Source organism: Rattus rattus, chromosome 12 (assembly GCF_011064425.1).
Source record: "Rattus rattus isolate New Zealand chromosome 12, Rrattus_CSIRO_v1, whole genome shotgun sequence".
In the NCBI taxonomy this organism is placed as follows: Eukaryota; Metazoa; Chordata; class Mammalia; order Rodentia; family Muridae; genus Rattus; species Rattus rattus.
The window spans coordinates 68978708-68992223 of NC_046165.1; the positions used below are offsets into that span (position 1 = coordinate 68978708).

General features: G+C 45.3%; 1 protein-coding gene and 1 pseudogene across 1 annotated transcript; both read right to left on the minus strand.

The window, feature by feature from the left end:
* Positions 1–3187: 3187 nt before the first annotated feature.
* On the minus strand, positions 3188–5271 carry LOC116913739 (annotated as a pseudogene).
* A 4097-nt stretch (positions 5272–9368) lies between these two features.
* On the minus strand, positions 9369–12361 carry LOC116913740 (granzyme-like protein 2). Its single transcript, XM_032918044.1, has 5 exons — positions 12234–12361; positions 10916–11066; positions 10470–10602; positions 9992–10246; positions 9369–9583 (listed from the first exon to the last, which is right to left on the minus strand). Exons 1-5 carry the CDS (start codon positions 12286–12288, stop codon positions 9431–9433), a joined length of 747 nt encoding a protein of 248 aa, XP_032773935.1. The 5' UTR covers positions 12289–12361; the 3' UTR covers positions 9369–9430.
* Between the last annotated feature and the right edge of the window lie 1155 nt (positions 12362–13516).

The window sequence follows — 13516 nt, forward strand, 5'->3', positions numbered from 1 at the left end:
GAATCTCATCTTTACTTCCTGCAGCATGGCAGAGTCTGGTTCATTCACATTTGTTCTGCCCCAGACAATTGCCCTGCACGTTAACCTGCATTTTTCTTTCTTGGAACCAGTGTTTATTGTCTGAGGAAGAGACAGAGAGAAAAGAGAACAAGCAATGGAGGAAGCCAACTAGGATAGGAGCCCAGGGACTTCAAGGTGAGAGCAAAGAGTTGAAAAGACCATTTCCTCAGACTGTGTGTGCAATTTAATGTCGTTCCATTAGATACCTTTTTGCTCTCATAGCAACCCTATCAAATAGTTATTACTGTTTCAATATGATGACATGACCTGGCCTTTAGGGTTTAGAATTAGATCTTTCTGATTTCAAACTAAGGGTCCTTTCTGCTCAACCATCCAAGAGAAAGAGACTTAGTAAGTGTGAGGGAAGCATTAGGGTTAGGGGTATGAGGTAAGCAATTTGCTCCAGAAGGCTGGGATGGTCCTAAACTCCAAACTACAACATCAATGTCTGAGAGTTCACACTTTCTCTTTTTTGTTAAAACTACCCTGGGAGATACCACTACTGTCTGTTTACAAATGTAGACTTGAAACTGAGACCAGGATCACACTGCCTTTAACTGTTAAACACATTTTAAATATCTGCTCAGTGCTTCCCTGGACTCGGAAGAAGGAGTGTAATGGAGAGAAGACCACACAATGGAGTGCCATTTCTCTTGGAGACCTACAAGAAGTTGGTTCATAGGTGGGAATTTAAGTGAAGTCCTGTGTTTTCATTTGCTAATGTTGACAGCTGTCCTCTGACATCACATCACTAGCAGGGAGGAGAAGGATTTGGAACTGGAGAGGTCTTGTCTGGTGCCTCTGCATCAGAAAGACCAAGCCCCAGAGCCAAAGGCATGGTTTTTCTCCTGTGTCATCGAATATGGAGGGGTAGCAAAAGATTCTCCAATATATAACAAGGACACATGCTCCACTATGTTCATAGCTGCCTTATTTATAATAGACAGAACTGGAAAGAACCCAGATGTCCTTCAACAGAGGAATGGATACAGAAAATGTGGTACATTTACACAATGAAGTACTATTCAGTTATTAAAAACAATGACTTCATGAAATTCTTAGGCAAATGAATGGAATTATAAAATATCATCCTGAGTGAGGTAACCCAGTCATAAAAGAACACACATGGTATGCACTCACTGATATGTGGATATTAGCCCAAAAGTCCACAATGCCAATAAAATGACCCACAGACCATATGGAGCATAGAAGGAAGGAAGACCAGGGTGTGGATGCTTTAGTCCTGCAATGATGGGAGAATAAGACGATTGTGGGAGGTGGAGGGAAAGGGGGACCAGGTAGGGAGAAAAGAGGGGGGAGGAAATTAAGGGTGGCAGTATCAAGTACTGGAGGAGATGTGACAGAGGTATAGAGGGTCAGGAAACTGAACAAAAATATGTAGCAGGGGGAATGGGCACCTGGGGAGTGCCATCATAGTGTCCCAGATACCAGGGAAACATGAGGCTCCCAGCACCCAATAGGGATGACTTTAGCCAAAATGAGCAGAAAAGGGGGAAAGAAATCCAGTAGAGACCTCCTCCAGGAGATAGGCAGGGCTCTGGTTGAGGGATGGTGACCCCCACCCATCTCAAAGTTTTAACCTAGAAATGTTCCTCCTGTTCAAAGGAAGAACAGGGACAAAAAGTGGAACAGAGACTGAAGGAAGGGCCAACCAGGGACTGCTCCACCTGGGGATCCATCATGTCTGCAGACACCAAACCCAACACTGTTGCTGTAGTCAAGAGGTGCTTGGTGACAGGAACCTAGTGGGGCAGTTCCCGAGGAAGTCTGGCGAGCAACTGACCAATGCAGACATGGATGCTTGGAGTAAACCATCAGACAGAGCTCAGGGAACCTGGTGGGGGAGCTGGCAGAAGGACTGGAGGAGCTGAGGTGGATTGCAACCCCATTGGAAGAACAACATAGGCTGGCCTGACCACCCAGTTCTCCCAGAGTCTAAGCCACCAACCAAAGTACCTAGAGGGACCATGGCTCCAGATACATATGTAGCAAAGGATGGCCTTGCCTGACAGCAATGGGAGGGGAGGCTCTTGGTCCCGAGAGGCTTGATGCCCCAGTGTAGGGGGATGATGGAGCAGTGAGGCAGGAGAGTGTGGGTGTCTGGAGAAGTACACTCTATACAAGTAGAGTGGAGTGGGGATGGTGGTTGTGGGCTGGGGAGCTGAGGGAGAAGTAACTGGGTAGTGAGATATCATTTGAGATGAAAACAAATGGAATGATTAGTTAGAAAGAAAGAAAAAAGAAAGGAAGGAAGGAAGGAAGGAAGAAAGGAAGAAAGAAAGAAAGAAAGAAAGAAAGAAAGAAAGAAAGAAAGAAAGAAAGAAAGAAAGAAAAAGGAAGAAAGAAAAGGGGGATGGAGGGATAGGTAGTAGAGAACTAGGGTGCCAGTGCCACAACACCATGGCCCAGGTCCTCCAGCCTTGGGTGATGTTTCTTGTCTTGGCTGAAGATGAGTAAGAAGATAAGATTCAGTACCCAGCAGGACATCAACCACATAAACATTGACCCCATGATTTACCTGAATTCTCTTTGCTACAGTTTCCCAGAATTCTGCTGTCTCTGCTACCTCCCTTGTCTACTTTATATGTTGTGTACTGGAGAGTTCAAATATGGTGTGAAGATCACGAAGCTGGGAGTGTGATTATTAACAAAGGAATTGGGGGAGGGAGATGATGAGAAGACAGGACAGTAGAGAAGAGCAGAACAGTGCACATTATCCTGGCTGTAAAAGCTTACTGTACATAGTCATGCATGTTAGATAATATTCAGTAATCCACAGTGGTACACATGTGCCTGGAAGTCAGTAGTCAAGATGGTTAGCATAGCAAGATAGTAGCTCAAATCAATTCTTCATTGTGTTTAGAGAGGGGCAGAGTGATTAGAGCACAGAGTAGAGTCACACAGCTGCTGTAAGTTATGTCTTTATTGAGGAGCATTACAGGGAACAATCCATCATCACAAACTTGCGTATCTTTGACAGCATCTTAGAGACAGTTGGGAACAGGCTAGGGACAGGCTGGGGACAGGTAGGGACAGGCTATGTTGAAGTCAAAGGGTACGAGATGAGCTCAGGCTTGGAGAGTCTGACTCATGCAGGTCAGGCTTTTCAGCTACTTGTGCTTAGGACTGTATTAATCCAAGGCACGTGTGTAGAGATTCGGGTGAAGACTGTAGGAGGCTTTGCATCTTTACGTCCATAAGATACAATACCATGGGCCACACCAGCACACAGTAGTGGCCCCCCAGAGTCTCCCTAATAAGTAAGAAAAATCAAGGTATGAGCAAATATTGGATTCCCATATACAAGCTCAAAGATAGGTAATCCTGAAATGAGGTATGAGATCCTGGCTGGCTATGGGTCATAACTTAGGAATTTAATGCCTGATTCCCCTCCCTCTGTCCTTGCCCCAGTGCTAACATGTCTCCCTTTACTCCCTTCCTGTCTAGTGTCTAGCCTTGTGGGAAGGATATAGGAAGGGCTTGGGCACAGGAAGATGAGATGGACAGGGACAATGTCAGTTTCCAGAGCCTCAGGGATAGGAGTTAAGGACACAGGCATTAGTCACTGTCACGGGGAGCTGTTTGGCACATTTCCTTCACTTACACTGTCTCCTGATGTGAGGAGGAAAAGCAGGTGTGTACTCACATGGTCTGTGGCTTTTAACATTGTAGGACTGCCCACACACATCTGGAAATTATAGTCATAACGACTGTAGAGTTTACAGTCATCTTCATCCATGATTCTCAGTTCAACCTCTCTCAGTATACTTGAGGTATGAACTGTCACTCCAGTTCGCCCCCATCCAGCAGCCCAGCACATTGTCCCAGAGTGGATAAAGTCAGAAGGACTAGGCAGGGGAACTACATCCACAGCAGGAGTCAACTCAACTTGTTTTTCAAGCTGTTGGGGAAAGGAGAAAAGGGATGGCAAATCAGAGAAGGATGCTTAGACATGGGTCCTATCACAGCAGGTCCATAATGACATAGAATTCAGGAGTAGGTTCTGAGGAAGAGGATTGGACAAGAGAGAATTCAATGGACTAAGCCAGGGGGAGAGTTAAGGAGGGGAGACCTAAATAAAGCAAGGGTGGATAAATGAGGGCACCTGCAGTAACATGATGTCATGAAGATTGGAAAAGAAGTTGTAATTTTTGTGAACAAATTGTTTTTTGACTTTTATTTTCTGTTGTGTGGATTCTTGCTTGCTCAGGTCATGGGCTCCAAGGGTGACTGTGATTTCTCTGTTGATAGAGAGAGAAGCAATGAAAAGTCACATGAGGAGAACTTCCAAGGAGAGGGGCACAAGGCTCTTTCTTCCCTATCACTGGGCAGAGCCCTAGACACACTTGACATGGAGCTCTGATGACCCCTGCCACAGGGCTCAGGAAAACACAGAACTGAGAACTCTTCCCACACCCCACACCCTACACCCCATACCCAGGACTTGCATTGAACCAGAACCATGTCTTTGTACATGGAAAATGGGCACTGTACATTGAGTTACACCCCAGCTCATGTCTGAGCTCTGGTCCCACTCGGACAAGACAAGAACTGTGGTTTTAGTCCTGACCAGGTCCCTGCTTAAAGCTCTAACCTCTGAAAATGGAGATGACAGACAAATGCTCCAGTGAGTGGCCTTCTGCTCCCTTTTCCTCTCTGTGTAAGGAGAGCCCATCTGGAGATGAACAGGGCTTGGAGACTTTCCTGAGGCTCTGCTGCTCTGTGACTCTGGCTCATGCATTTCTTCACAGGAAGAGAAGCCTCTTACCGTCCATTACAGTGTGCAGCAGTCATCACAAGTTGACGGCTTATGAGAAACCCACCACAGAAGGTCACATGACCTTCCTCAGTGGTGATCTCCAGATGGGCCATGTAAGGGCGGGAGTGAGGAATAGACTCCACACCACCAACAATCTCCTCTGGAACAAAGAACACCCAGTCCCCAGTCACAAGCTTGCAGGGCCCCCAACACAGTACTGACAGAGAAATATGGGGCTAAAGCTGAGAGACTGCTCCAAGTCCCCACCACCTCACATGGGGCTCAGGCCCCTCCACATATTGATATTGAACATATCTTGATTAATCCCATTCCCATCATTAATTAAAAACTAAAGGTGGCCTTCTGTACCTGAGATAGGGTAGGTGACGTCCAACGAGCTATTTGCTGTAAATGGTGTTTGGGAGAGGCATAATCAATGAATGTTTCCCATGATCTAGTGCAGTGCTTCTCAAACTGTGGTTCTCTACTCCATTGGGGGGTAGAATGACCGTTTCACAGGGTCACATATCACCTATCCTGCATATCAGATATTTACAATATGATTCATAACAGTAGCAAAATTACAGTTATGAAGTAGCAATGAAAATTATGTTATGGTTTGGGGTCACCACAACCTGAAGAAATGGTATAAAGGGTTACAGCATTAGGAAAGCTGAGAACCCCTCTTCTAGCGAATGGACCCATACCCATGCACATATGGGAAGCACTAATTAGACTTGTGGGTTATAAGAAGAAAGACCTCCTGGATTTAAAAGTTTCCATTAAGCAAGTAGCTATTACTGTGATGTGTCTGCCCATGTTGTGACTTGGTCCTTCTTGAAGCTTTCAGCACTCTTTCCTTTGCCTATGGTTTTAGCATGTTGTCTATAATACATAATGGATAATTTCTCTCCTGGTACTGCTTACTTAGCGTTCTGGGGGCCTTCTTCCCTGGGTGAGTATCTCTTTCTTTGTATTTGGGAAATTTTCTTCTATGGGTTTATTGAGAATATTATCCATGTCTTTGGCCTGGAGTTCTTCTCTGTCTTCTATTTTATGAAGGTGGAAAGGGCACTGTAAAGAAGTATATGGTGGGAGTGAGATGGCGGGAAATGAAGAACACATATGATTATCATGTACACATGTACGAACTTCTCAAGAGTACAGCAGAAATAAAAACCAACTAAAAAGATTAAATAGGGTCTGCAACAGAACTAAACAAATAGCTCTAAAGAGAAGGAACATAAATGTCCAGTAAGAAACACTTTTAAAAGTCTTCAACATCCTTAACCACTTGGGAAATCTAGATTAAAGCCACTTTAAGATTCATCCTACTATATAATTTTAATTTTTTCAAACTGTATTTTTAATGATGATTCTTAAATGCTTTAACCTCCCTTGTAGTCCACTGCCCACCAGAAGTAGTAGAAAAGAAAGGATCCAGGAGAAGTGGACCTGTTTAGAAAGGTTCTTTGGAGCAACTCCTGTCTGTGTTGTTGGAAGTTGGCAGTTAGTTCATAGGTTAGCAGGCAGTGGCAGGTCAATCCACTCATAAATACTTCACAGATACACCAGCAGTCCAGTTTGGTAGAGTCAGGTTAGCAACAGGAGTGACACAACCTAGTACATACAGCCAGGACACAGTCTCAGCTTGAGTCAGCAAGAGAGACCAGGAGGAACAGGACGAACAGGAGGAGAAGTTTTCAACTGTGCCTTTCTCAGGGAAGCGGAGATCAGCAAAGATCATAAGGGTTGCACAGCTAGCTGTTCTATCAAGCTGAGCTCTGTCCTTGTCACTCCATGGAGTCCTATTTGTACCCTCCAAACATCACGTGACTTCCACGTGCCTTGCCTCAGCATGTATCTTTCCTTAACACGTTCTTGAATCAGTACAGCCCTAGTCCGAGGAAGCAGCAAGAAACTGCAGCACACCACCAGAAGTTTCTTGGTGCGTTTCTCTCTATGGAGTCCTGACAAATGCAACACAACTATGTGATGTAAAGCAGACCAATACATGTGTGTGGTTAGCGGAGACTCCTTCATTGTGCCCATTCACATGATTGCTTTAGCAGAACAACCTCTCTCCTGTGTCTTCTTCAGCAAAATGTTGCTTCACAAGTCTGTCTGAGCCTTTCACATTTGTGCCCACTTTCACATGCTTGCCCCAGGAAAACACCGTCTAACTGACTTTCCAAAGAACCCTTACGTTTCCACTTCATTACTCCAGTACAATGGTCATCATCAAGAATATGAACAGCCGATGCTGGTGTAGATGTAGGGAGAAGAGAACCCTTCACATTTACCTCAGAATGTAAATGAGGAGCAGATACATTGGAAATCAATCTGGAGATTTCTCAAAAATCACCACCGCCACCGCCACTACCACCACCATCAAAACTCCCCAAAACCTAAATTAAAATTACCACATGTTCTAGCTAAGTCACTCCTGAGCACTTGTCCAAAGGACTCTGTTTGCTAGGACATAGATATCTGCACATCTGTGTTCATGGCTGCCATATTTACAGAAACTAGGGACTAGAAGCAGCCTGCTAGCCCATTAACTGATGAATAGATAATAAAAATGTGCTACATATAAAAAAAGGAAAAATTTCAGCAAAATGGATGGAATGGCAATTTTGTTTTTTTCTGAGTGAGATATCCCAGGACTCCAAGCACAAAACCCTCATGTTCTCTCTGATATGAGGATCCCAGCTATGTTAATGTATGCTTTTGTGTGTCTAACAAGGAGTAACTGGAAACCAGAAAAGAGAAAAAGAGACAGTAGGAATTACCTTCAAGGAGGAGGATTAGGAAAACATAGGTAGTAAAGAAAGGGGGTACCAAAGTAGAAAGATTTAGGCAGTAAGAGAGGCAAGGGGTTGAAAGCTGACGGTGTAGGCAGGAGGGGAGAATTAGCTGATATTAAAAAGTATAAAGGAACCAAATGAAAAGTCAGATGTGCCCACATGTGCAATATCAGCTTCTGTGTTTGGTGATAACCAACTGCCCTGTAATCAGATTCAAAACCCACACCATGGTAGAGGCCACCAATGCCTGGTACTGTCAGCCTGGCTAGAAACATACAGGGAAGTAAACTTACATAGCAGCAAACTGCCTTCCAAATCCCCATGCTATCCCCATAGACAAAAGTGGATCCCAGCCTTACTCAGAGACACCTCTCCTTCTGATGAATAGTGGGGTGAATGCAGAGATCCCTGGGGACCAAGATGCAGAAATAAGTGGTGGTTGTGTGTCAATCCCTAAACAAGTCACTTAGCCCACACTTTCAAGGGCTCAAGGAACACTAATGTGGGAGCAAGCGAAGTAGGCAAGAGCTGGAAGACAGGGTGAAGGGCTCAAACTCCATTCTCTAGACTGGATACAGTCATGACAATCAGCAGTTCATGCCAACTGTAGTCCCCGGAACTGGGCCCGCATAAGACTAGTCTAATCAATAACCAGTCAAGGAAGGGGAGGGACTTGAGGAGTCCCACTCATTATCTCTTGAATACTGGCTATTGATAGTTTCTGGGAGGGGAGGAGGAAGTCATTGTGTTTAGTTGAGTGTCCTCTGCTGAGCCAACCAGGCTCCAATGCATAAATCCAAACTCAGTTACACAGCTGGTCATTGTTAACCTTAGTGGGTTACAAAACTCAGCACATAGACATGAACATGAGAGAGACACTTATGAGGAGAGCCAGGGTGTAAAGGGATGTTACAGACCTGATAATGCTTACTATGCATGGAGTGTATGTGAAAAAGTGTGTGTGTGTGTGTGTGTGTGTGTGTGTGTGTGTGTGTGTGTGTGTGTGTGTGTTTTAAGAGGTTTCAGGTAGCCTCCATGACTGGGTGCACAAGGTGACTAAGACACTAGTTAGTCAGTGGATTGCTAGACTTAAACCCTGCTGCAGGGCTCTGAGCCAAGAAATATTAAGAGGTGCTGGCCTGGCCCTGCTGCAGAACAATGAGTCTGCATACTGGAGTAGGCATTCAACAATTTGGTCCCTTTCTAGAGCTTCTGATTTGCATACTGGGATTGTCCTGTTTCATCTCCTGAGTCCCTTTGGGCAAGGAGAAGAGAGGTGGCTACAGTTCTAAGATGAGGTGACAGCTTGGTAGAGAGGCCTTGCTGGAGCTGGACCAGGCAACCTGGGGGAAGTCTCCAAATACAGTGGATTTCCCAGGACCATAGACAGACCTTAGGGGAATAAAGAGAGTGAGAGACAAAATCTTTTGATCTTTCTCATCTTTAGAAGTCTGTTAGGTGTGAAGAAGAATTTAGAAAGAAAGAAGTCATCCTTCTCAGACAAAGGCAGGACTTTCCAGGACTGACCGTCCTCGCCGTTATATGTGCTATTATGATGGGGTCAGTGCACAGGTTTGACGCACAAGCTTTCTGAAAGTATCTGAAGACAGAAACCATGAGACAAAAGAGGGTGAAGAAGAAGGTGGCGTATAAAAATGTTTTAAGCTCTGCACTCATGGAAGACAGCAGTACCATCTCTTTCCTGCAGACAGATTTCTTTATTAAGACTCAGATAGCCATACCCCAGGATGCTGGACATTGGCCCAGACACAGGTTTTCTGTTCTAGCGTTGTTGAAGGAGTTTCATTGTTTTCTGAATCCACGGTATAAAGCTGGAGATTCTGGTGAATACTCGAGGAAGTGTCCCAGTACACAAGCGACGACTGACAATGCCCTGGGCCACTCCATCACACACAAAGGGACCCCCTGAGTCTTCCTGTAGACAGAAAAAGGGAAGTCTTATTGAATAGCCTCCTATCACCTCTTTCCAGACCCATCTTCTCCATGTTCTTCTCTGTTTCCACTTAGGCCTGGTTTTCAGATGGGAAACACCAATGCCCCCAATGACCTCTGTTCTGAACAGGACAGAGTAGAGAGTCTGGCTCACTGACTAGTGTGACTCTGATTGGCTGTGTCCTTCCTTCAGGCCAACTAGACTTAGTTTTCCCATTTTCCTATGGAAAAAGGACAAAAGATTGACTGAGGGAAAATGCCAGATCCCCATATGTTGTTCCCTGCATGTTCTTTAGATTAGCAACGGTTCTGCATCTGGAGAAGGCCTGGCTATGTGTCTGCAGTATCGCTCTGTCCCTAGGCAAACATTTAAAAATGATTATGTCCTTACCTCACTGGTAGCCTTCCCCTCCTTGGGGTTTCCCACACAAAGCTGGATGGAGTCGTTGTAGTCTTCGGACATGCCTTGGCACTTCTGGCCTTTCTGAACTTCTAGATTCACTTCTTGAAGTGTGTTAGATGAAGTACAATTGGCCAAGTGTCCCCAACCTGCCACTGTGCACACCTGCCCAGGTTTCACCCAGTCCTGGCTCCTAGGAAGGGCAATCGTCTTCACAACACCATTGAGTTGAGCTTTGCGTTCCAACTGGTCGGAAAGATGGAAGAATGCCAGGTAAGGTCTGGTACTCTCAACAAGCTTAAACCAGTCATGAGGTTGCCCATATCTTCCCCATTTTCAAAGCTCCTCCCACTCCCACTGTAGCCCCATTCTATTGCCGTAGGACCAATAGATCAGCCATTAAGAAGAGAAAATGGGACTGATACACTAGTGATCTATGGGAGTAAACCAGAGATTGGCAAAACGGTACCTTCAGGAGCATGATGTCATTAAACCGTGAATGTCTGTCATAGTTCTCGTGAGGTTTGGCTTTTACAATAGAGATGGGCTGGGTGTTTTCTTGTTTCTTGATATTGTGAGCACCTAAGGTTACTTTTATATTTCTGTGAAAAGAAGATGGGTTAAGTACAAGGCAGGAGCAATGAAGCAGTCCCCGAAATGCAGGCTGAGGGCTCAGAGTAATGTAGAGCTTGCCTGAGTCAAATAGCAAGAATTTATGGGGAACTTGTTGCATTAATACCCAGCCATTCAGACTCTTCTCTGACACAATCTGGTCCTGAGTTTCACAACCACTATAGGTCAAATAGGATAAAGTCTGGTTGATCTTCACCTTTGGCTCTACGTGGTTAGGGACAGCCAGGATCTGTTGTTATTTGGTCAGTCCCAGGCATCAAAGACCCACTTGCTTCTCCTTACCTTCCATTACAGTGAGCTGCTGTCATTACGATGTCTTTTGCCACCAGGAAACCGCCACAGCGTTGGGGTTTTGAATTACTATCATAAAACTCTATGAATGCCATGTAGGGCCGGGAGTGGGGTTTGGACTCTGTACCCCATATGATCTCTCCTGAAAAAGAAAGCTTATTCTGAATCTTGGTGCTCGTTGAAACTGTGCAACAACCCTGGAGGCTAGGATAAGGGACATTTCATGCTTGGCGAGTCTGTGGACTTGACACAGAGGGAAAAAAGATCCTGTTGTAGGGGCCATCACACAATGAGAAAGGGCACTCGGAGGCTGCGAGGGATGGCGCAGAGCCTGATGCATGGCATCACTTCCCCCTGGTTTTCCATTTCTTCCTGTAGTCATGATAATGCCAAGACTTTCTCTTGATTCAAATCAAATCTCGTGTACACATTAAGGTCAAATTCAGCATACATTGTGCAGTAGATGTAGACACACTCCACACAGCTACAGTTGTTCCCGTCTCACGATTCACCTGGTGTCCTGCTCACTTAGTAAGCATCATGTTGAGGTCAAAAACTCTGGCTGCTTTTCCTCTATTCTGATCATGGTACGTACTGAGAACTCCACTTAGAGACGGGATTGTTGTATAACCACTGAGCAGCTCTCAAGTGTGCTAAGTGAGAGGCTGGGAGGAGGCCTCCTAATGTATCTGAACTTCAGCATAGAGTGGCCTTCCTAAGGCACTGAGATAGCCTTCAGGATGAAGAAGGGAGCACATAGAAGACGTGTAGGGATCATAGAGAGGAGAGGAAATGGGTGGGAGGATCCTGTGTCTGCCTGTTTCCATCAAGCTGTGGAGAAGAAATGAAGCTACACTTTGTTGGCTCTGTTAGATTGTGGCTAAGTGTCATGGTGGACCTGTATGGTTCAGAAGAAGAGAGACAAGAGCAGGGTGACCCTGGGAACCTGAGTAGAAGAATTCTTCTAGTCTTACTCCAGGTGGCAGCCCCTGGGAAAAGCTGTTCGCTCTTAGGTTTGTACAATTGGAGCTTCCAGCCCTCATTTTCAACTGCAGCTTCCAGTGGGGTCCTATGATGTTTTCATAATCGGTCACTTTTAGGTGACTAAGATCTCACTCACCAGGTGCCACTGCAAGTAGTTCATTGTGCTTTTGGGGACCTATTTATCCAGTGCTAGAGCTCGGGCTCAGCTAACTTCTCAGATGAACCAAGTCAGGAGTAGATCTTAGATAAAGCCCGACTGAGCACCACGCAAGTGTCAGTGCTGGGAGCGCATGCCACACCTCTAGGGGTGCAGATGGCTGCTTACCTCCTTCAGTGTTGACTGGTAGGACGGCCACCAGGAAGAACAGGAACAGGAACATCCTCTTCAGGGTCTGACCAGGTCTCAACTACTCACTTCGTTACTTCTCACAACTTTTAAACCATCAGGTGAGGAAAAAGGCACAGAGCCAGGGACCTCTTATTTCCTGTGTGATATTTAAGATCTGAGCTCTTGCCACATCTGTGTGGTGAAGGCACAGGAAACACACTATTGTCAGTTGATGGTGAGCACGACCACATTCCCCACAGGAATGCTGGACACTGAGAAGGGCAGAAGAGCCTGTTGAGGCCTTCCGCACGAGGCAGAGGGCAAGTCTCCTCTCCTGCTCAGGGTATTGCTGTAGGATGCCTCTGTGTCTTGAGTCTGTGATCAGGTTAATTGTCTCCTTTAAAAACAACATATCTAAACCCATACTACTCTCTATGAGGTGTGTGTTGCTGTTGTTGTTGTTGTTGTTGTTGTTGTTGTTGGCACCAGGACTTTTGGTTTCAGGTTTAAGCCTTGTGACTCTAAACTCACACCAGGGCTCTGACCCAAGAAATATTATATGAGAGGTGCAGACCTGGCCCTGCTGCAGAGGAATGAGTCTACATACCGGCTTGGGCATTCAACAATTTAGTCCCCTTCTGAAGTTTCTGATGTACATACTGGGACTGTCCTGTGTCATCTCCGGACTGCCTTTGGACAAGGTGAAGAGAGTTGGCTACAGTTGTAAGATGAGGTAGAGAGGCCTTGCTGGAGCTGGACCAGGCGACCTGGCGGGAGGTATCAGAGAACAGTGGATTTCCCAATCTCATAGACCGTCCTTAGAGGAATGAAGAGAGTGGGAGGCAAGATCTTTTCATCTCTCTCACCCTTAGTAACTGGCTAAATATGAAGAAGAATTTACAAAGAAAGAGGGCATCCAAGACAAAGGCAAGACTTTCCAGGACTGATATGACTAGCCTTGATATGTGCTTTTATGATGGGGTTAGTGAACAGACATCATACAGTAACATTCTGAGAATATCTGGCAAGAGAAACCATGAGACATAAAAGGGTGAACAGAAGGTGGTGTATAAGATTGTTTTAAGCTCTACACCCATGAAAGGAAGCAATGTCATCCCTTTCCTGCAAACAGATTTCTTTATTAAGACTCAAATATTTGTAACACAGAATGCAAAACACTGCCCCAGACACAGCGTTGGCATTCAAGGATTGTTTAAGAAATTCCGTTGTTTTCTGAATACAAAGTATTAAAGCTGGAGGTTCTGGTGAATATCAAGGAG

Excerpts from the sequence above, each read along its gene's own strand:
- LOC116913740 (XM_032918044.1), bottom strand. The coding sequence starts at position 12,288 with ATGTTCCTGTTCCTGTTCTTCCTGGTGGCCGTCCTACCAGTCAACACT. Across the intron at positions 10,603-10,915 it reads GCAGCTCACTGTAATGGAAG|AAATATAAAAGTAACCTTAG; the intron begins GTAAGGAGAAGC and ends TTCTTTTCACAG. Across the intron at positions 9,584-9,991 it reads AGGGGAAGGCTACCAGTGAG|GAAGACTCAGGGGGTCCCTT; the intron begins GTAAGGACATAA and ends TTCTGTCTACAG.